General features: G+C 38.4%; 1 protein-coding gene across 1 annotated transcript; it reads right to left on the bottom strand.

Annotated features, from left to right (window-relative positions):
• Nucleotides 1–57: 57 nt before the first annotated feature.
• LOC127443581 (tudor domain-containing protein 7A-like) lies at nt 58–22,441 on the bottom strand. Its single transcript, XM_051702257.1, has 18 exons — nt 22,350–22,441; nt 20,440–20,647; nt 20,107–20,251; nt 13,941–14,091; nt 13,764–13,837; nt 13,324–13,502; nt 11,236–11,663; nt 10,593–10,856; nt 7,136–7,322; nt 6,376–6,487; nt 5,756–5,958; nt 5,462–5,596; nt 4,487–4,570; nt 4,213–4,347; nt 3,156–3,266; nt 2,591–3,024; nt 2,286–2,446; nt 58–915 (listed from the first exon to the last, which is right to left on the bottom strand). The coding sequence occupies exons 2-18, from the start codon at nt 20,644–20,646 to the stop codon at nt 695–697; spliced, it is 3,231 nt and encodes a 1,076-aa protein (XP_051558217.1). The 5' UTR covers nt 20,647; nt 22,350–22,441; the 3' UTR covers nt 58–694.
• Between the last annotated feature and the right edge of the window lie 1,801 nt (nt 22,442–24,242).

Raw genomic sequence — 24,242 nt, forward strand, 5'->3', positions numbered from 1 at the left:
TAGCTTCTCAGTCGAGTTGCACAAATGAGTCATCAAATATGTCATGTTGTTGTCTTTTTTGTTTAATGTTCTGAGCCAAATCTTAACTTGAAATAAAACAAACCAGAACATCTAAACACAAATGTTTTTTTTTTTTTTTTACAATTTGGCAATTTTCCTTTGTGGAGAAACACACAGCAAAAGATCGAAACAAACCAAAGTGCAAAATCAAGGAGTATAAACACGTATCAGTGTCTCACACAAAATAAACAAACATGCACAAATAAATCAAATGACTAATAAAGACAAATGGCCCTATTGTAAAGACAGAAAAGTAAGTTGTTCAGGTAATAAGGTCAGGAGTTAATTTGAGAATGGCACAATATTGTTAACCATAACAGCAAACAGAAACGAAATCTATTACCATGGCACTCAGAACGATAATTGAATTTTCTTGAACATGTATAAATAAAATGAGCCCAGGCGATATTTATCCTTCTTATATATTGGTGTATAAAGACAGTGCTCTACCAAAAAATCTACAATCAAATCAGAGATTTTGAATTCTCCACTGCTTGTGTCAATAATCTACAGGTGGAGTTTGAAGTTAGGCTTCAATTCTCTAGCAGAGAATTGCAGATGAGGCAAGTCTAGATTTCTTTAGGCTTTTTAGAGGCATTCAGCACAGCTCTGGGAAAGGGTAGTTTTGAGAGCCTCAAGCAGCTCTGCTGAGCTCATCTAAAAACTCAACCATCATGTTGTGAATCCAGATATCATTGTCATCCTGTGTGGTGTCCACTAGATAGACGGAGATTTTGCGCTCCCAGGGCCATTCTCCCTCCTCAGCGGACTCGATCTGGGCCACTAGTGGCTTCTTCTCCACATGGTTACGGAACACCATAGAAGCTTCCTCACACCAGACCCCATTCTTTACACCTGCAAATGAGCATTTTACATGTTAATCCTTTGTGGAGTATTGAACCTACAAAACAGGAGTACAGAATGGCCCCATTTCCACCTGGTATTAAGATGTGTTTTTAGTGGACAGTGCTAAATACAGTTGGAATCTGGGTCCAAAACGTTTAGTGATCAGATCACAGAAACCATATACAGAGGTAGTCAAAAACACATGTGACCACGTCACATTTGAGGTGTGAAATGCAATCCGTCCTGAATGTATCGTGGACAGCAGTGAAGCACCACCCCATCAACCCCTGCGCTAAAACATGAGTTTAAACTTTGCCAGTTATAAGCATCTTTTAAAGGAAATAACCATCTGAACAAAACATTTGAAAAAGCAAAAACATATTAAAGCACTTCACAGAACTTCTACAATGTGTCTAATATCAACATTAAGTGACAGATGAGAAGCAAACACATCTAAAACACAGGTTAATACAAGAATAGCAGAGAATTCTGCTCAAAATGTTGCGTTTGTGCTTAGATCAAATTTCTTGCGTTCCCTCGCAATAGTTTTGCATTCCATTGTGATAAGTTTTGCGTTCCCTCGCAATAAGTTTTGCGTTCCCTCACAATAAGCTTTGCATTCATACGCGATACGTTTTGTGGCCCTCGCAGTGATAATACAGGAAAACTAAAAAATGGTAATAAAAATCATAATTTGGCAGTTATGGTTTTACTATAATAATACTGTAGACTGTATTAACCATAGTTTTTGGCAGAAATCATTTTTCTATAGTAATACTGTAGTAACCATGACTTTTGTAGGCTAACAATGTTTTGTTTTTTGGCGGAAACATTGGTTTTACTATAGTAATCCTGTAGTAACTGAAAAGTTATTTAAGTTGTTTTTTTTTAGCAGAAACCTTTGTTTTAATACACTATACTGTATCCATTCAGAAACCATGATTTTACTATAGATTTACCATGGTAATACTAGGGGTTACTTTGGTCGTAAATTTCTATTTAAACCATTATAACCATAAAATGATGATTTTTATTACCAAAGTTTTAATTTTTCTGTATTCTGCAAGGGCACTCAAAACATATTGCGAGGGAACGCAAACTTTTTTTTTTTACACGCTTTTTGTCTTTTATTACTTTTTGCATTTTATTATCATGCAGTAACACACGGACATAGTGATTGATGCATATTATCATGAAATCAAGGACCCTCGAAATCCAAAAACAAGTGGTAACAGGAGACACATTTGAGACGCAAGGTAATACCAGGTGGAAACAGGAATGCTCACGGCTGACCACATGTGATCGGATCACCAAAAATGCCACTTACTACCAGGTGGAAACAGGGCCAATGATGTGACATTGGTAGTCTCCTCTCTTACCTGCCAGTTGAGCAGATATGCCCTGGAACGGCAGCTGCCTGAACTCATCGATGAGTGGTTGGAGCTGAGAATAGTTAATCAACTCGTACTTCCCATAATCCAACTCATACACAGATACTAAACCATTGGTCAGGACCCCCTTTACCAAAACACGATGCCAACTATAGATACATAAAGAGAGATTGCATGTGAAAGGGAAAGCAAGAAAAAAAGAGAAAGACTGACAATTAATTATACAGAGGGTGGGTAAGTTTTATCAGAGGAGACATATTAGGATCAGCCTTTGCCCTTTTGAAATCTCTCACTTGCTGTCAATTTTGGCAGCGTAGACCTTGTTCTTCTGTATGTCGATGGGGGTGACTTCCTGTTTGTTGTAGTACAGTATCATCTCACCCATCAACACCACCAGCTTGTAGAGATCCTGCCACGGCTGCAACACAAAGTGCCCAGGGTGGCATGCAACCGACACAAACACATCCATATTTTGCCCCATTTTGGGTAACTCCAGCTGAGGAGGCAGTGTGAGGCCCTTAGAACTCTGTGTGGAAGATGAATAGGAGGTATCCCCTGTCTCAGACAAGAAAGGTTCGGAAACCATGGCGATCCTGCTGAGGTAGACATCCTGATGCCAGAACAGGCAGGAGGCAAGCTGATGGTTAACACTGCTCTGAAGGTCATGAGGTCCATTGCCACTGAACAGGTAGACGTGCACAATCCTGGTTTCATCAAGCTTTACTATCTGAACACACATGAGAAACATGGCTATACATAGAAACTGTAAAGCAACAATATCATAAATGCTTAGGAAATGTAAAGGAAAACCAACTGAAATACATAATTTTTGCAGTAATCAGTAACAATGTGCCTAACCTTCATGCAGCTGGGGGCTTTGTTGCGGACGGTCTCTCTTAACCACAAAACAGCATCAGGTGGCCAAACACCCCCATCTGCACTCAGATCTGCCAGAAGACACTTGATTGCCTACAAAGACAGAAACATACAACAATAACTTTAATTTAACAGACTAATGCAATGCTACAAACAGGGTCCAAATATAACATTCGCTAAATGCAAAAGGTGACTAAAACTGGCTGGCCAATTAGTTACTTTTTTAAGCGTATAATACTTGTTTTGAATCAGAAACAATAACAAAGATTTTTTTGTTCCTTATTTAACACAAACAATAGGCCTTATTCATGAAACATGAACATAATACATTTGGGAGTTAATGCATTCTTACATAAATTTTCCCAATGAATTAGATGGGACAATTTATGTCAGAATCATTTTACTAACAATTTAGACACAAATTTGTTCTGGTCGTGTTTCTTGAATAAGGCCCATTGTGTGCAAATGTGCGGGATTGTTTCGTTCTTCAAAGATCATCTCGGAGTTACTGTAACAGAAAGACATCCATAAACTCAAACCTGCGTCATTCTTAAGAGCATCCTTTTAGAAAGGGGAAAACATAATATTATAATAATAATAATTTTCATAATAATTTGACATAACATTAATTTAAATAATAATAGGCACACCCCATTGTACTCATTGGTTTTTCAAACCAATCAAACAGCGCAAGTCATTGTGTCTATCTTTGGCACGTGAACACAAAAATGGCAAGACTCATTGTAATTACATTCAGCTAAACAATTCTTTTGTCAAAGGGATGAAAGTACATATTCCTAAGTATAATGCCAAATACAGCTTAGACTGTAGCCATGGCAATAACTACTTAGAAGTAAATTAGTGGTGCACCGATCAGGAGATTTGAGGCCGATATAATTACCGATATTTTAACACCATCATCGGCCGATACCGAAAATCTGTGAGAAGAACCTGCACCTCTGTTTGCTTAAGAGCATATTAGCAGTTGTGTTGTGGAAATGAATAAGCAAGAAAAGGAGTGAGACAGGTCTGTATTTACCTGTGGTGGTATGGTGATGAGCTCTCTAAGGTAGATCGGCGGGATCTCTCTAAGCTCGCTAACCTCCAGAGAAGCAGGAAGTCCCATATCCAAAAAAAGGATATCCAACACTTGACTACCATGAAGGTTAATGATCTACACACAGATGGAACGTGCATTCACTCACTTATTTCTTTATTCAATCATTAAACCAAATGGTTATGATTGAGGTATTTAAATTGTTGAAGGCAATTGCTGAAGAAAATGACAAGATAAATAGGAAAGACCAGCTCACCTCTGCTCTCGCCCATTTGCCTTTGTATTTCGCTAGACACACTTTCCCACAGAATGGCTTGGACACCAACAATTCCCATGTTAACTTTGAAACACAATTACAAAACAGACAGAGTAGGATGTACTGTATATTACTGATAAGTGGTTAAAACAACATGAGGGTGAATAAATGATAAAACATTTATTTTTGGGTGAATTATGCCTTTCAACTGGGATAAGTATTTTTTTTTTTTTGTTGCATACAATAAAATACACACTTCACCTTTAAAGGTGCTATAAGTAAGATTGATGACAAGCATTTGAAATGGGTACTTCAGTCCAAATTTAAAATATTGGAAAGTTCTCTGCCTCGCCCCAGACTCGAATCTCATGCGGGTTGCCAGAATGTTGACACAAAAATTAGCCAACTCAGCATCCATTTTAAAGGATTTCTGGGCTTTAAGCTGTCTCCATCTTCCAAAGGCATCTTCAATATTTAACCTTGTTTTACTACGCCAGTGGTCATGGTGGTTTTTAGACGGATGGCGAGGCTTTTTAGTTGGGTGGAATCTGTTATCTCTGATTCAGTTCGTTTGCTGGCTTCCATGGCTGCAGCACGCAGTGTTGTTTTCCTGCAAACTTGTTCAAATCTGGCAACCCGGTGGTGTCTAATTACTATTGGTGAGTGAGAAATGGACGGGATCACACAGGCCAAAACATAAACAGAAATTCCAGCCCGGAATGGAAACTTCAAAGTAGAATATACTGGGTGTAGCATTGTTATTGGAGAAGCCAGTATTTCAATTTAGCATGTTTCCTAATTCTCTAATGACATATTACGGTAATTTTATGATTTAGTACAGTAAAAATATTACACATAGCACCTTTAATGCTCTCACATACACACAGGAGGTCAACCTTTACCTTCTTGTTGTCCTCAAACCTCATACACACAAATAAAAAACACACAACTTAAATTCCTCTTTTAGTTTGCTACCTGAGAGAGGAAATGTGCCTCAATCTTGTCCATGATGTCTTTGAGCTTGGCCTGGCCTCGAGAAGGCAACTGACAATAAATACTGCCGTCAGAGCACACATTTGTGACAAACACATTTGTGTAAACGCTATTCACCTGAAAATATAAGAGGGAAGACCAGATTGTTCTTTTCTTATTTATTCATTCAGTGGTTGTAAAACTGACAAAATATTTAATCAAAATAGAATAATCTTCAATTGCTGCACATTCTGCACAAATTAAAACTTTGATTTTATTTGTGCGATACTGACTGACCTGTAGAGGATTCTCCATGGACTTATCCTGCAGGGCTTTCAAACAGACAGTGTTTACATTGACATCTTCATTTTGAGAAGTGTCATACAGCACTATAATGGGTGTGTCCTCTCGATCCACAATCTCAGTGAACAGTGTATGACCTACAGCTGATAAATCCAGAGTCTTCAGAACGACTGCATCTGTACTGAATGGCTCCAGACCTGAAATGCAAAAAAAAAAAAAAAAAACAACAAAAAAAAAACCATATTGAATTAATTAATTAATTAATTTTTACACTGACATAGCGCTTTTTTTGACACTGCACTCAAAATGCTTTACATTGAGAACAGGGAACTCTCCTTAACCACCGCCAGTGTGCAGCATCCACCTGGATGATGTGACAGCAGCCATAGTGCGCCAATACACTCACCACACACCAGTTAATGTTGGAGAGGAGAGGGTAGAGTGATAGAGCCAATAAAGGAATGGGGATTATTAGGAGGCCATGATGCCAGAACACCAGTGTTACACCCCTACTCTTTATGTAGAAGTGCCCTGGGATTTTATGGGGTGATATGGCTGCTATATTACTCACTCGTTTTCAGCACAAACATAAATTCACATCTGGTGAATGTTACCTGCGAGTTGGCAAGTGGTTGCCTGGAAGGGAAGAGTGAGGAACTGGTTTCTCAGCTGCAGTAGCTTCTTCCGGCTAACTACCTCAGAAAAACCATGATCCGCAAAGTACACCTAAGGAAATGTAACAAAGAGCCTAAATAACATCTAATGCAAATCCATTCCCCATTTGACTTGATCTCTACAGATGTTTTCTAAACCAATCTAAAAAACATCAGAGGTTTCCTCATCTAATCCTAACCCATAACCACTTGACACCTCCCCCATCTATACCCACTTGCAGCTCAAGTACTGCATAATTCGGTTTTCCACGTATCAGATCGGATTGCGCACAATATGCGTGATGCAAATTTTGTCATCAGCACAGTCTGCACAGACTGTCCGTGTGGAGCCCAATTTTTCTCAACATGCGTAGTCCTCATCTATGCACATCTCGGAGCATGCGCCTGCCACTGTCTGTACGAAAAGAGTTCACAAAGCAGTCGTGCGCATGCATTTAATGCATTCGTATTCGCTTGCAGTCAAAATAGTATACTTTGAAAAGCTGAGCACTCGACTGGGTACGAAAGCCTTTAGACTTTCCCGTCTATCCCTAACCAAATACAACTAAACAATTCCCCTTCTTACTCAAAGCAAATACCACCTTATGCTTCTCCACCTAACCCAAACCAATTACCATCAGACCCTAGTTTTCTCTTCCCAGCAAAGGTACATATTCATTCTTTATTTCTGAAACAGACAAAGATACACAGACTCTGTTACCTTCACATTGTCTTCTGTGATCTGATGGATCTGTGCTCTAAGTACTGCATCTTCCTCTATAGCAACAGCCACCAGTTGTCCTTTTATCGGGGAGAGGAGACAAAGCCCAGCCCCAACTTTATTATAAAACTGTAGCATGGCCTCCTCCATCTCCTCCAGTGCTTTAGAGTAGCCATCTCCCACAAACCTGAATAACAAGCAACCATAATAAATCCACAACGGTCATATTTATTAAAACAAATACAAAAATTGACTTCACACTTCAAATGTAATACTTTTTCAAGACCTTTAGAAACCTGCACATCCTGATCTTAACACGTACAAATTAGCACTAGGAGATATGGCTACAAAAATATACCTGCTAATCACAATATTTTTAGCCTACTGATGGTATTCGATATATCTCTCGATACATTTTAATTTACTCTGAAATAGCTTAAAAGATTTTTTCTTAAATCAAAGAAACCATAATTTCAACCAAACCGCATTTGTAGCCAAGTAGATTAAAATGTTTAATGTATGAAGTAAAAATCTAGTTTTTCTCCAAATGAACACAAGGAAGAATGATATTTAATTACTTTCGTTTAGATGCTCCCATACAACAAGAGTTATAAAAAGCAACTTTTACCTGCATATGTTTTTGGGTAAAAACTACAACTACACTTATTTTTGGAGCCCAGATGAATTTTATTATAGGACAATATAAAACTAGGGATGCACAGATGTCTCAGCTGCCGATATTTACTGGCCAATTATTGATAAAACTGAAACCATCAGCTTATTGGATATAAGTATGAAAATGCTGATACGAAAAACCGATGGTTGATTTATAAGTAATAAGAAACACAATTTGCAAAAACTATCCAGAAATAATAATTGCCACAATATGTAGAAGGTTTGGCACTCCTAAGAACATGTAATATAAAGTTTTTATTCTCTCTCATTCTCATGTTAATGCGGAAAACCCGCCAATAACGGACGTGACAGTTGTGAAAAAGGCACTTACCTATAGGCTACATGATGAGGGAAACCATCCAAAACACTTTGAAACCAGCAGACTTTGACTTCTGAGACATCGGTATGATGTCCATTAATGCTGCATGATTGATTGAAGACTGAAATTGCAAAATCGCCTTGCGCGATTACTAAACCTCAAAAGGCTGCGCTTTTGCATTCTGTGCTTCAGTCAGCACTGTGTGAGCAAGCGGCACCCTCTAGTGGTCTGAATGGCATTATCCATTATACCACTATTATACAGAATTTAAAAGGGGGTTTTGTTCCTTTGGTTTAAAATTTTTATTTTTCTATGAAATGGTTGACATTTCAGTGGAATTGCCAAACATATGCATAGTATGAATTTGTAATATTCAATCATATACAATTAAAATGTGAGTTCTGTTGGTATGAAATGCAAAAACAGAAGTGCAAAAAGGTTTTAGAAGTACAAAACCTTTTTTCATATCAATCATCATGTTATCATAATTTTTTATTTTTTATTTGTGTCTTCTATTTATCTTTCATTTTGGCTCTCTTAAAAATGTTGGCCTTACATGTGTTCAACAGACCCAATCCATGTTTAACAGAAATAATTTATTGTTAGAACAGTGAAAACGCTTTTGTACATCTTTGTACATTTTTAAAGCATATTTCCAAAGTAAAACAGTGATCTGATGACAAAATAAGGTAAGTGACAATATATTCGTATCGGTCTATGTTTTTGTTTTTTGTTAAAATCGTATCGGCCAAAAATTTTCATATTGGTGCATCCCTATATAAAACTGAATAATAATAATGAGATCTAAGCATTAGATAACAAGATACTATCTCAAAATAATGAGATAATCTCAAAATGAGATACTACATAAAATTAATGATACTAACTCAAAATGAGATACTAATTTAATGAAATACTAACTTAAAATAATTATCTAAAAAATGATACTCTCATTATGAGATCTCAAAATAATGATACTAAAAAAATGATACTTTCTCAAAATAATGAGATACTAACTCAAAATAATGAGATAATACCAAAATAATGAGATACCCACACAAAATAATTAGATATCTCAAAGTGCCATACTAACTCAAAATAATGAGATAGTATCTCAAAATAAAGACATGATATTTCTAAATAATGACCTGAGATTTATTTTATTTGACATGGCAGAAAAAGGCTTTCATAGTAAAGTAATAGCGTACTTCTCAAAAAGCTTAATGATTTGCTTTTGAGTTAGTATCATTATATTAAGATTTCATTATTATGAGTGTACCTAGTTTTTTTTTTTAGGTCATCTAATTATTTTGACTTAGTATTTCATTAAATGATCATCTCATCATTTTGAGTTAGTATCTGTAACAAGGTTGAAATGGGAAAGGAGGAGGCGGGAACCCTTCTGGCCCTGCCTGCCGGCAGGCTTTTCCCCGCCTCACTAGGGCTGGGGAGGGGGACGAGGGGGACGAGGGGAGGAAAAAAAAAAAAGAGGAGAGGGAAAGGGCAAGGCCCTTGTGACAGTGAGAGAGAGAAAAAAACTTGCTCGCCGGTTCCGAGACACGCCGTCGCCTGGTCCTCGATCACTCCTCCAACATCTGGCGGACGACAGCCGCTCCTCCCTGGGCGGACCGGAGCCAGTCCTCTGACCTCTGGCGGATGGAACGCCCCTCCGCATTTCGGCCGCTGGTAGGGAACTCCTCCGCCCCTGGCAGCGGCTCCACCGCTCCAGGCGGCCGGCAGCGAGCCCCTCCTCCCCTCGCGGACGGCGGCCGTTCCTCCTCTGTCCCCCCGGTGGATGGCCGTGGCTGCTCCTTTGGGTGGATGGCAGTGGCGAGGACTCCATGACAGCGCATCCCTCCTCCTTCCCGGGTTTCGGCACCAATGTAACAAGGTTGAAATGGGAAAGGAGGCGGCAGGTACCGGCTGAACAATCAAAGTAATATTATAAAGTAATATTTAGTAATACTTTACAAAAAGACACAAAAACATAAACACACACATTGCAGCTGCATGTGGCTCTCTCTCTCTCTCCCAAACTGCCGCATTCTGCTGCACTTATCCCTCTCCTCGGCTGATTAGCCCGATTGGGGGCTGGGCGTGAGTAGTCACAGCCCGGACGCGCCCTCCTCCTCGTCACAGTATCATCATTAATGTCCATAGCACAAACTGTGCAAAAAAATGTGTGACTATTTTATTTCCACTATGCACAATTAGTTTAAAACTTGCAAGTCTGTATAAATCCCTAACCTTACGAATAATTAACAACAGTGATGCTTGTCATAATCACAATTTTATGGTGGTAAAACTTCGGAAATTAGTTTTAAAGTCCCATGGGGAGGGCAAATAATAAAGAACTGATGTAATTTCAGAGGCATCATGTATCTAATGATAAAATACCAGTTTTGCACTCTCAACATGGCAAAATGACTATGCTTGTTTTTATAGCAGGTTTGTGAGTGCTACCTGAGAACAACGTTGTTGGTGCTGCCTATCTCCATCACCAACACAGAATGAAACTCTACCATTGGGATAGTCAGAGGCGGCACATGTTGGTTGTCAGAACAGGTTATAAGCAGTGGACGTGGCCTTGGGCAGGGCTGCGTTTGGACATGAGATGGTAGTGTGTACAGGATGGCTCTCTTACGATTGTCTGGCATCGGGTACTCAACCATGCATTTATCTGCCAACAGAGACAGATCCTCCAACATGTACTGAGGAAACACGTGCCTGACAGAAAAAAAGAACATTACAAAACGTTATAGTCCATTTCACTGGGCTATCTCATACATTATAAAGCACATTCAATCAAACAAAACAAAAAAGTCATGAAACTTAATGTAAAGCATGTGGTGTATATTGTGTAAACGGTATTTTAATTAAGACTTCGTATTTACTGTTTTATATGTGGTAAGCTCTGTGCTTGATGCACTCATTTCCCATATGGTATCAATATATACCTACCTACATAATGTAGCACACAAACATTTACAGCTGCACACTGCATTATGTTTCATATACTATTTTAAAAATAGACATAATACTGCACAGTATGCAGCAAGTAGCATGCAAATATTACATTACAAACATGGCCTTAGTCCATTCCTACCCAAAGGCCTCCTGGAAAAGCTGTGGAAGTGCATGAGCCCATAGCCCCTGGCTGTATTTATTGAGCAGCTGCCGTAGTTTCTCCTTGATCTCTGAAGTCAGAGGCTGGTGAGATGGTGGGGTGGAGGGAGGGGTGATGAGTGTGTGAGTGGTAGGCTTGGGCGTTTCAGGGACTGGAAGGTGAAGTGTGGTGGAGTCGGGCGACATTGGGCTCAAGGGTGCCTGGGATTTCTGAACTGGAGGAATGTTAATGGCAAGAGTTCTGAGAATATGGGTAGTTTGCTGAGCAGGTGATGGTGGTTTTAGAATGGCAGAGTTAGGAGACAGCTTGCTGGGTGCTACAGCAGGCACAGTACTGGGTTTTGGGGAGGGGTCCAGGACAGGATACACCAGCCGGTCCACTGTGTTATTGCTGCCTGGCTTTTCAACCTATGGATGGGAAAAAATAAAATAAAAAATAAAAACACATTTCAGATTCACTAACTTCAGTATTTTAAGAGTCTCACAAATGAACTGACAAATACAATTTTATTTCATGCTTTTCACATAATATATACTTGACACATTAAAAATATCCCTATGTATACATCACAGCCTTGAACCATAATATTCTACTTGCTATTTCTAGTCAAAGGCTGGTGGTATTTGGAGGAGGAACATTCTCAATCTAGAGGGCATTTCATTTAACAAAACTTTTGATACACCCTAAGTGTAGAATGAGTAATCAATATTTTCGGTCGGTTTTCCCAAAAGAAAAAGACTGTAAATTTTTAATGCTTATATATGCTAAAAGCTAATTTTGTCAACTTAAAGAATATTAGCATATAAATTATCTCAAAGCTAACAGACATGAGGCCTGTTGCACAAAGCTAGAGAGAGAGAGAGAGACACACACGCAGCATGAAGCAGTGTGTTATTGTATGCAACTGAAAAGTGCAACAATAAATGTCTATGTGTACTGTAAAAAAAAACAACAACAACAAAAAACACTCAAATTCAGCGGCCCCCGAACACACTGACACATGGTCCTCAGCCAGCTGCACTGCCTCCTGGCGGACGGCAGTGGGCTCCTCCGTCTCCAGGCGGACAGCAGTGAGCTCCTTGCATCCAGCTGGACGGCAGCGGCGAGGACTCCATGACAGCACATCCTTCCTCCTTCCTGGGTTTGGCACCAATGTAACAAGGTTCGTTGTTGGGTGGAAAGGAGGAAGCAGGGACCGGGTTGAACAATACTCGTAGACATTTATTGCCCTCCTCCTCGTCACACAGGTTTATTAATTTTAAAAGCATGAAAATCCATTTATTTATCTAAAATGTGAAAGCTTTTATATAATTTAAAAAGTTTTATATAATTTATTGAAGTGCAGTAGTGCAAAGTGTGTGATAGTCTACAACAGGAGTATTCAACCATTTTCAGGCCAAGAACCCCTTGGTGGGTAGAGAGCCGGGAAAAAAGTATTTTTTCCAAGGTTCTCAGCATCACGCACTGCATACAGGTACAGTATGTAAAGAAATGCAAATAAACTAAATAATAAATTTTTAATGTGCTGCTCAAAAGATACAAGGCTCCCAGATCTCTCAAATAAACCATCTTATATTAATATGTAGGTCTAATATATTAAATTGTAATAAATATAAATCTCATTTCATTATATATATACATTTCCATGTGAAGCGCGCTTTTATTTGGAGTGAAAGATAGAGGGGAAGTGACATTGTGTCAGAGATGTCACTTTACTCACAGCTGATTGGTTCGGTATCTGTTTGCAATCTGTAACCCAGAATAAAACGTGCTCCTGAGCACGTTAGCAGTGTAGTGTAAGTTGCTATGATGATGAACACTGGTAAAAACCGACCTGTCTTCTTGAGACAGAAAAACCAGAGTTTGCTCAAACTAAATTCAAACTTCCCTGAGTAGCCACTGAAACCTGCTTCGTGCAACAGGCCTATGGACTAAAAGCAACAAAACTTTTATTTTGAGATTAAAAATAAAAAATTAACTTTGAGCTGAAGTTGGAGAAGGTCAGAGGAGGACAGAGTGATTCTAAGAAGTCAGCATTTGTTTGTTTGTGCTTTCCAGTTCTCTCACAGTGCAGATGTGTGTCCAGGTCTCCACTTCTTTGTGCATATGTAGCTCTTCCTTAAACATATCTTTGTAGAGCTGAGGGATCTTTGACAGCCACACTCCACTGCAGTACTTCTGGAAAAGCTGTTTGACACGACTCTGAACCAGCTCAACATCAGCATGGTTTACAGGCTTATTCTGAGCTAAAGAAAGCAACATTTGCCATTGTTATGACACTCAGTACATCTTGAATTCATTCAGTTGTGCATGAGAATCAACACAACACAGCAAATGGCTATATGGTTCAACAGAGGAAAGAAAAGACAAGATCTTAATTCAGTATGCACATATTGGTTGGCTATATTAAGAATGGGGAACATTCTAACAATGCAAGTCAAAGGGAAATTTTCAACGTGTAATCTAATTGTCACAATATTTTTAAATGGGCAAAATATGAGGTTTACCAAGCGTCTGATTGTTCTTAACTGGCTGAGTCTTTGTATCTGTAAGGAACCTGCTGGGCACAGTTGATTCTGACCTAAGATCAGCAGAGTTAAATATTAAAATAAGATGAAAGGAATGTATTCAGAATGCTTTAGTGCTCACTGTGTATGTAATGTGTTTGGTCTCATGTCACTCACCCTGCTGATTTCCTGCTCAGCTGGCGAGAAGGAACTTGGGTGAAGGGCACATTAGTACTGTAAACCTGCTGCTGGTTAGGGTAAAAACTAGATTTGGATGCGAAGCCTCGAGTCGCGTGACCCGGCTGCCGCAAAGACAAGCGAGGTTTAACTGTGAAGACACAAGTAATTAAACCATTTTAATAAACAAAAACATAACTCAAAGTGCTTTGTGTGTGTGTGAGAGAGAGAGAGAGAGAGAGAGAGAGAGAGAGTGTGCAGGACATTTAACAGTTTGTGGCAATATAATGCCAAAGTGACCGACTGCCATAGCTACAACCATCACACATATGCAGACAAATTTGGTGGGGCAAGGAGCTGAGGCACAGTAATAAAGCCTTTAATAAGCTCTATCAAGGATGTGGGCATTCAAGCTGGGATTTTGCTATGTCAAAGGGTGAATCCGACAATGGAGGTGTGTAGATGTGCGTAATATGTTCTAATCTAGTAGAGTGCATGAAAGTGTTTGCCAGTCCAGTACATAAGCTGTGCCAATTTTTCACTACACAATTAATTCAATGAGTGGCATAAAATTCCCACAGTGCACATAGAGGAACAAACACAGTCTAAAATATGCTTCTGAAATAACTGTGAGAACATTGTATTGTCTTTCATAAGGCAACCTCTCTCCCCTCCTTTCAGCAGAACTTTGCTGTAAAAGTGTTACATATGACACATCAAATTTTCAGTGTTAAAGAGGTCACGATGATATACTCTTTTCATTATTATTTTAATATATGATCATATATATTAAAAACAGAATTGAAACAGAATGGGGGTCTCCTTTTAAAGGGGTCACGAAATGGAGAATACAATTTTCCTTGATATTTAGACATATAAGAGGTAACTGTACTAAAATCGTACTGTAAATCATACTGTAAATGTCAGAACTCAAAACTGAATCCCCAATGCAATAAAAGAATAGTTGCCACACTGCTGAAACATTTCGTTTTTAAATCTGTCTGTTCGTGACATCACGAAACATTGCTCATTTGTATTTTACACATCCCACACATCTGCACAGGCCTTAAAATGAAACCCAACCTGTACCCGAGACCGTGTGGCCCAACCCTACCTGAAATCGCTTATCTAATTTTTCTCCTAGCATGTACTGTTGCAATAGGCTTTATTTTATGTAAGCATATAGGCAACATTCGTAACAGTACTGAAACAGTAAACATACACAGTTTTATCAAGGCACAGAACCCACTAGTACACTAGAGCAGAAGGAGAAAAAAGCATCGACATAACGTTTATTTGCTGAAACTTCACTAGGTGCAGAACAATCTGGAATAAAATGAAAAAATGCAACAGTCCCCTCTTGGCGCAGAACAATCCGGAATAAAATGAAACATTGCAACAGTCCCCTCTATGCAGCCTGAACTTGTTCAGATTATTGAATCTTTGTGACAACTGTGGTAAAAACAATCTAGACATAGCGCAAAAATGAAACAGAGCGCAGGTGTCTCAACATACGTTTTTGAAAATGTTAAGTTCTTTTTAACTTCACATGGTGTTTAAAATGTGCCGGTCCTGCACGAGACGCTGAAGAAAAAGCGAGACGTGGTATAAATGTCAAAGACATTCTTCCAGCATGTGTTTACCTAGGAAAACAATGGGAAAACAGAACAGACGCACACAAAAACACGTTCGGTGTGAACGGCCCCTAACTCGTCCATTCGCACGTTTGTGAGTGAGAGCGCGTGATCGAAACAAGTTCGATAAGCCTGTTTATTTTTTCATTGATACAAACCCAACCCGACCCCGAAGTCCTACTTGAAAAACTGACCCAAACTCGACCCGAAACCTGTCGGGTTCTCAGGTGTTGTCGAGCCCAGGTCGGGTTGCAGACCTCTAGTCATCGCACCCTTGGCCCCACCCACTGGAGCGCAGTTCAAGTCAAGAGAGCAGGCCTTCCGTGGCTAACTATTCCTAAAATAACACCTAAGGGGTCCCATCTGGACTATTTTTTTTTTTTTTGATTTTGTAAATAAACATGAACTACACAGACTCTTTGACAGCTGCCATGAATCTCACTGCTTTTAAAAGACGCTGTGTCAAGTTACAACTCTGAAAGGGAGAAGCAATTATCTCATTCAGCTGCTGCCTCTGTCATCTTTCGCCCATTTGCTCTATTTTTAATTGTTGGTTTATGTTAACATAGGACATTTTTGACAACGGACATCTTGGACGATGGACATCTTTGACCGTTTCAATGTGTTTCCGGTGATGTGCACCTCAGTGCACCTACAGTATGCGTGTGTCATTTCACGGTTCTTTGGACTATGATGTGTTTGTTTTTTTTTGGCTCATGTCAGCATGGATTGCTTGTGAACAGTCATAGTATGATTCAAGCTTTGCAAAGGAACTGTTATTGAAGGATGGGACAGTTACTTCACTTCAACACTTCAAAAAAGTAAATCATTTCATTCATGAATATTTCAAATGTCATGACTGTTTGATAGTTTACGGTGCTGTGTTAACAGTTGTGCTTGAGATGAACAGTTTAATATATTCAGATGTAATGTGTAAGATGTGCGTTATGTGTAAACCCTGCAATTTTGTTTTATAATGTCAAGGTTCATTCTCTTCCGATTGAGGTTGCTGAATTTGAGGGGCTGCATGATGTTAGCCAATCTTAACAGTGGGCGTTTACATTGAAGTTAAGGAGGTGCTTAGACCAAAACCGAGCGTTTCAGACAGAGGGCCAAAAACAGGGTGAAAATGATTGTTAAATTGTTACTGTTTTGGTGCAAAAAAAACTTTTATAACATTATCATTGGACCTCAGGGAAAATAAACTTCATGACCCCTTTAAGAGTTTAAACTTGACACAGCATCTTTTTAAAGTGGTGCAAGACGCATTACAACAGTCAAAAACATTTGTCTAATGCATGATTATATAGAAAAAAATTTAAATAGTCCCAATGGGCACAAGGTCCTGTGTAAGTTCCTTTTGGTGTAAAGGAATAGTAGGCCTATCTGTTATGCGCTCTCCACTTCACATTTCCAAATGAGCCCCAGTGGGTGGGCCAAGGGTGTGATGATGTAGAAGTAGGCATTGCTGTCTTGCTGTGGAGGTGGTCATGCATTAACAAGCCTCCCGTGTGACGTCACAAAGTCACGGGAGTAGAGAACAAGGCATTTTTGCAGCTTGGGTTCAATAAATTTCATACCATTAATGGGGAAGGAAATGCATTCCACATGTTCGTTAGACCTCTATAATGAATGTAAACATGACATTTTTGTTTACAAGTAAACTCCACAGGGTAAGCTACCTTTAAATTTGAAGTTCAAGAAGTATACTCAGTTTAGGTTTTAACCCTTTATAAGGTGTTTGACCTCTTTTTGCGACAATTTCATCGTCTTTAGCAGATGTTTGACTCTCCTAACGGTCATTCATTTTTAAGTTTCCGACAACGTTCTTCTTTCTGGTTTGGCTCAACACATGTCAGCTACATAACCCGTACATGACATAATTGCTGTAGCCTACGTCATTACGTCCCCTGAAAGACTTTCTTGTCTGGCAAATATTAGTGGATGTGACAGCGCTATGGATAATGATAAAACTTTTATCCAATTAGTGCATAAATAAATAGCAATGGTGCTGATGTCAGAGTTACTGTTGTGTTCAGTTGATAGCTGTATTGCATTGGCAGTGCTGTCTTGTTTGGTACACAATGATATCATATTAGCCAGTTAGCTATTGTAGCTAGCAGCTACCTAGCCTCATTAGTGGTTTACATGACAGTAGGGCTAGGTAGTCACTAGCCAGCTAATACTTCCTAACTGGCTGATTTCATGACTGTAATTCAGTTAGCTAGTTGTGTGTATAACTTTGCTGAACTGCTTGTGTTTTAAGTGATGTGCACCTGATCGTGTAGATGTACTGTAGAACATAGGCTAAATATAGAAAATTACTCAAATGTTTTGTATAAGTAAAAAAAACTCTTATGGCAAAAGATCAAGGAAAATTGTATTCCTCATGTCATGACACCTTTAAAATTCTTTCACCTATCCCAGCAGAGACAACTATAAGTAAACCATTGAGTATTCAAATATATGCACATTTAAGTGGTTAAGCGCAGCGAGACCGAATTTATGGATGGCAGCAGTGTCTTCTGATCGCTTTTGGTGCAATTTCTGTTTTTATGGCAAGAGCGGTTTCTTTGATTGGTTGATTGTTCTTTATGATTATGGGTATTTTAAAAGTGTAGGGAATTTGGCAACTAAACTTTTTTTTTTGTTAAATTAAGTTTAAATCACCAATGACTTGTGGCTTCTATAGAAGCACGTGGGTGTTTCTTAAATTTCAGGTACTTTTATCACTGCGAATTTCTAGAAAGTAAAGACATGTTAAACCATTTTTCACACTTACAATACTAGTTTTTTTTATTATTATTTATTTGAGATCTCACAATGTCCAACAATGTACATACATACATCACAGGAGATTTTTGTATTTTTTTTTCTTAAGTCATGAAAATTCCGACAATTTAATCATTCATTTTAAAAAAAAAAATGATCAAACACCGTTTTCAAGATAAAAATGCTTTTCTTCATAAAAATGTCAAAATAGCTTACATATTTTTAAAACTTGTTTTATGGTTGTTGTCAACAATAAATATCAAAATGACTTTGACCTTTGATAATTTAAAATATGCTCATCTTAGAAGAGTAACTGTTTTGTGTGAATAATTTAATAAATCTGAAAAAAGAAAAAAAAAAAGTCACGTCATTGACCCATTTACCTTGAATTTTCTTTGTTTTCTTCAAATATACAGTACTGTGCAAAAGTTATAGGCACTTGGGAAAAATGTTGCATAGTGAGGATCTCTTCAAAAATAATGCCATAAATAGTTTTCATTTATCAATCAACATCATACAAAGTCCAGTAAACAAAAAAATAGCTCAATCAATATTTGGTGACCACCTTTGCACCATTTCTCCTAGATACACCTGGATACAGTTTTTCTTGGTTGTTGGCAGATAGGACGTTCCAAACTTCTTGGAGAATTTGCCACTGTTCTTCTATCTATTTCAGTTGCCTCAATTGCTTCTGTCTCTTTTTGTAATCCCAGACTGACTCGATGTTCAGTGGGGGGCTCTGTGGGGGGGACCATGCCATCTGTTGCAGGGCTCCCTGTTCTTCTATTCTATTCTATTCTAGTTGCAAAAGAAATGTTTGGAAGTCTAAAATGTATATTTCCTACTGACACACTAAAGCTGAAAATATAAATAACCATCTTAAGACAAATGTTTTTGTGAAGCATCTTATGTGTCTAAGACTTTTGCACAGTACTGTATTTTGTTTCATATTTCATCAAGCATGCTCTCCACCGACACTTTTGTCAATATGGTTAAGTACACTAACAAAAAAATTATTAGGGGCAAAATGTTTTGGTGTGGTGGAAATGACACCACAAACTGTGTTAATTTTTGAGAAACTGATAGAAATCAATTTCACAAAAATGTAAATCATTTATTTCATTTTTTGTTTAGATGGTCATAGTTTTAAACAAATAATTTGTATTAATATGTAATGATTTGTATTTTTATAATGGATTTTTATAGTTTAATAATGCAAGATATGGTCTTATTTTATGTAAAATTTATACATAAAACACATTTGAAAAGTAAAATAAATAAATGGAGACCTAGTAAAATGTTTAAGTCAGTTGTAATGCTTTTTACAACTGACTTAAACATGCTTTGCTTTTTGATATGTCAGTTGTAATGTGACATATCAAAAAGCAAAAAGTTGAAATCTGTTCATTTTAATAAAAACCAACCCTGGGACATGAAATTGCCTGAAGTTGAAGAAACACCCATATATCACAGCTTAACATCGTTAAAAATCAATTGGAGATATTTTACATCTGAAACCTCACTGTTGCACTTTTTAGCTTTGAGAGCAAAAGTTTAGTTTAACAACTAACCAAGATTCCCACAATTACTAGTTAGTCTAGTCATAACTAGTATTTAGTAATTAGTCATAAGAGAGCAAGAGATTGCAATAAAGCAACAGTGACTGAATGTGGCCTCTGCACATTGGCTCATAATGATCACATCACCCAAACAGCCTCTCTCTCACTGGAGTTTGTTTGCTTGTTTGTTTGTCTGTGTACCATAAGGTGAAAACAGGGAGGAAGACTTCTTTCTCATGTGGAAGTTAATTAATTTAGAGCAGCCGGTCTTCTTTGAAGTCTTCTGCCGGGCGACCAGCTGTGCGATGTGTGCCGTCTCTTCACACACACCAGCAAAACACATGACCTACAAACACATACAGGCAGTCTATTACATTTAAACTGCTTATGCATGATGCTGCATCCAAGCTGTTAGGTGTCAGTTTATTTCCAAGACAACTGTCTTCTTAGCCAGCGAAACAATCAAAAATTACTGATTGCACCTTTAACTTCTTTTGAACTGTTAATGTTAAACAGGTCAACTGAATACACCACCTCTCCAGTACTGGAGCGCTCCAGCCGCACCACTCCGGGAATGCTGCGCAGAAAGCTCTCCAGAGTGGCATGGCCAAGCTTCCTGTGAGGAACCATTTCTCCAGTCAGAGCACGGTAGTCTCCCGGCAGACGAGCCATGGTCACGCCGTGCTTACTGCTCTGAAGAACAGCTCGCAGCATCTTCTTCACCAACTCAACGTCACTCATCCTGAACTCAAACAAACACTGCTTACTACCATTTTAAATATGTGAAACAGGTTACAATATGCAATGATAAACATTTTAAACAGTAGTATGCTACATTGCTGTCACATGACCTCACTACTGTGCATGTTTAATTCAGTGATTGTCATCCAGTAGGTCATCTGGACATTCCATGTAGGCCCATACTAAAATATTCACATCTGTGCAATTGATGGACAGGGCCATGTCTAAAAGTTAAAGGAAAGTTCGGGGTTTAAAAGCCAGTTAAGCTCAATCGACAGCATTTGTGGCGTAATGTCAATTACCACAAAAGATTATTTCAACTTGTCCCTCATTTTCTTTTTCTCTCCCAAATTTGGAATGCCCAATTCCCAGTGCGTTCCAAGTCCTCATGGTGGCATAGTGACTCGCCTCAATCCGGGTGGCGGAGGACAAATCTCAGTTGCCTCCGCGTCTGAGATCGTCAATCCGCGCAATTTATAATGTGGTTTGTTGAGCGCGTTACCGCGCGTGTGGAGGCTTCACGCTATTCTCCGCAGCATCCACGCACAACTCACCACGCGCCCCACCGTGAGCGAGAACCACACATTATAGTGACCAAAAGGAGGTTACCCCATGTGACTCTACCCTCCCTAGCAACCGGGCCAATTTGGTTGCTTATGTGATCTGGCTGGAGTCACTCAGCACGCCCTGGATTCGAACTCGCGACTCCAGGGGTGGTAGTCAGCGTCTTTACTCACTGAGCTACCCAGGCCCCCTGTCCCTCATTTTCAAGTAAAAATCGAGCTTACAGTGAGGCACTTACAATGGAAGTGAATGGGGCCAATTTCTGGAGGGTTTAAAAGCAGAAATGTGAAGTTTATAATTTAAAAAAAGGCACTTAAATGAATTCTTCAGATAAAACTTGCATTTTTAAAGTTATACATTTGTTGAAATCATCATTTATTAAAGTCGTTTTAAGGTTTACGGTGTTTTGTCATCAATAGATATAACTTTACACAAAAAAGGTTAGTAAGCGTTTTTATCACACTAAAATCATGTTAACATGTAAAATGTTTACGTATTGTGGCTTTAGTTTTGAAACGGTGTGTATTTCTAAAGAAAAGCAGGGACACTTCGAAAAAAAATATTGTGGTTATTTAAAATATGCCACAAATACTGTCGATTCAGCTTAAGTTGTTTTGAACCTGGAATATTCCTTTAATTTACACCAAATATCATCACAAATAAACAGGAAGACATGACAGAAATAACTTGCACTGTATGCACATCAGTGCTTGTTATGTTTGCTGAATTCCCTAGCATGGCATTAATAATGGGAAATGCATGTAGTTTGAATATCATAGAAATTAATGCTACACACATCGTTTGTAAAAGTTAGGCCTACAATTTTGCACATTTACAAGCTGGAGTGGATTCTGTCATGGACACCTGGGAAAGGTAAAGATATCCATGTGGCTTTCAAACACAGGGATAAACTTTACACTGACTGAAAACATGTTTTCACCATTAACAAAAGTAAAATATATATTTAAAAGAGAAAAGGCGGGAAGAGAGAAAAGCCAGTTGTCATTAGGCAGTCAATAATTATCTAAACAAATTACATAAAAAATATTTTTACCTTGTTCAAATCACGTCCAAATCACAGTATGATAGAAATAAAAATGAAAACAATGTTAACGCGTACATTAGTTAGTACAGCTCACCTGTTTTTGTTTTCTTATTTGTTCTCTTTTGTCGCTGATTTAGTCGTTAAATATCGCGCACGCATGCACGTGCTCTTGCTAGCACTCTAACTAGGTCACAACTCATCTGTAGAAAAACTGAGGTCAAATGTCAGACTGCGAAACTATAAATAAATTAAAAATAAGCTTGTGTGCATGTTATCACCTTGTGATGTTAGCGTTACCAAATACGTTAGTAATTTACAAGTTAGCATGATTTGATAAATAAATACATTTTAATTTATTAATTTTAAGTCTCCTGCCCTCAAGAGCCTGGCCATCCTTTGAGAGAAAAGAAAGAAAAGAAGAATAAGTGGAATCTGCAACCGAATAAAAGTCCTTCTTAGTATTTATTGAAGTTGACTGTTCAGTTTGTGATCTTGATTTGTAAAGGCGCTGATTGTAAATAAAACTCATCTTGTGAGAACTAATTAATGACAGTCCTGCGCTTACACACCAGCGAACTTTCTTTAAGAATAAAGAACTTTAAATCGTTCAATAAGGAATCACTGGACAAAGACATATCAATCCTACCTGTCGTGTGGATAAATGTCCTTAGACATGAACTGCTGCAGTCCCCTCTTCCTAACAAAACATCATACCGTGGTACTACTATGTTCTTTAGACATGTACCCTGGTGTTCTCTTAAGTACTTTGGAGTTCCATGTAAATACCATAGTTCATGAAAAAGGTAATCATTCAGTACCATAAAAATACCATGACATTACCTTCTGATGCCATTACATAGGCTACTCCAACAGTACATTTTTGCAAAGATTTGTAAAGAGTTTTGGTCTATATCTATTTATTTCAAAGTTTCAATGAAGTTGAATGAATAAAAATTATTACCATTATTTATGGCCTTATTTTTTATAGCACTTAGAAAAAAGTGCAGTAGTAATACCATGTTTTGGGGCATATAACAGTATTGGACATTATACAATGGTATAACATTGTGCAGTTATACCATTGTATTCTATGAAGTACCTTGCAGTACCATGTAAATACCATAGTACATGAATATGGTATCATTCAGTACCATCCTGTATATCAAAGTACCATGGTATAACTTTGTTACCACCATTTGACACAGGTTGGGGACAACTTACTGACCTGGGCCCTGTGATGCAAGTAGGCCCAAGACCTCCAAATGGGGGCAGAATCTCCAAAAGAGGTCGGGGTTACTCCATATTCTTGGCGTCCTATTTGACTCATCTCTTTCTTTTGATTCTCACATTTCCATTGTTGTTAAAAATGCTTTCTTTCATCTACGGAATGTTGCACACCTAAATCTTTGTAAATTGTGTTGTGTAAATCTGATGTTTATTGTAAATTGGTATATGTCTCATCACTGTCATGACTGCTATGTTGCTCGGAACTGCACCCAAGACCTTCACCCACTGTTGCACTGTATATTGTTGAGTGACAATAAAGTGGTTTGATTTGATTTGACACCTCCAATCTTCTCTTACCTTGGCTGATGCTGAAACCCTAGCTCACAACATGCCTTGATTATTGCAATGCCCTGCTTGTTGGCTTAATCAAAAAAAGCATTGCTAGGCTACAATATGTTCAAAATGCTGCAGCATGAGTCCTCACTTTCACTAAGCGTTCTGATCACATTACTCCTCCTCTGCATGATTTCCACTCGCTGCCTGTTGCATCTTGCATTAAATACAAAATACTCATAACATTTAAGGCTTTAAATTGTCTTGCCCCAACTTATTTGTCTGATTTACTCCAACCATATCTCCCACCTCGGTCTCTCAGATCCTCTGAACTTGGTCTTTTGTCCGTTCCAAGATTCAAAAGGGGGTGTCACTTCCACAAATGGTTAGGGTTTGAGAGCAGGATATAGCTGCAGGCAGAGCTCCA

The sequence above is a fragment of the Myxocyprinus asiaticus genome, chromosome 7 (genome assembly GCF_019703515.2).
Source record: "Myxocyprinus asiaticus isolate MX2 ecotype Aquarium Trade chromosome 7, UBuf_Myxa_2, whole genome shotgun sequence".
Taxonomy (NCBI): Eukaryota; Metazoa; Chordata; class Actinopteri; order Cypriniformes; family Catostomidae; genus Myxocyprinus; species Myxocyprinus asiaticus.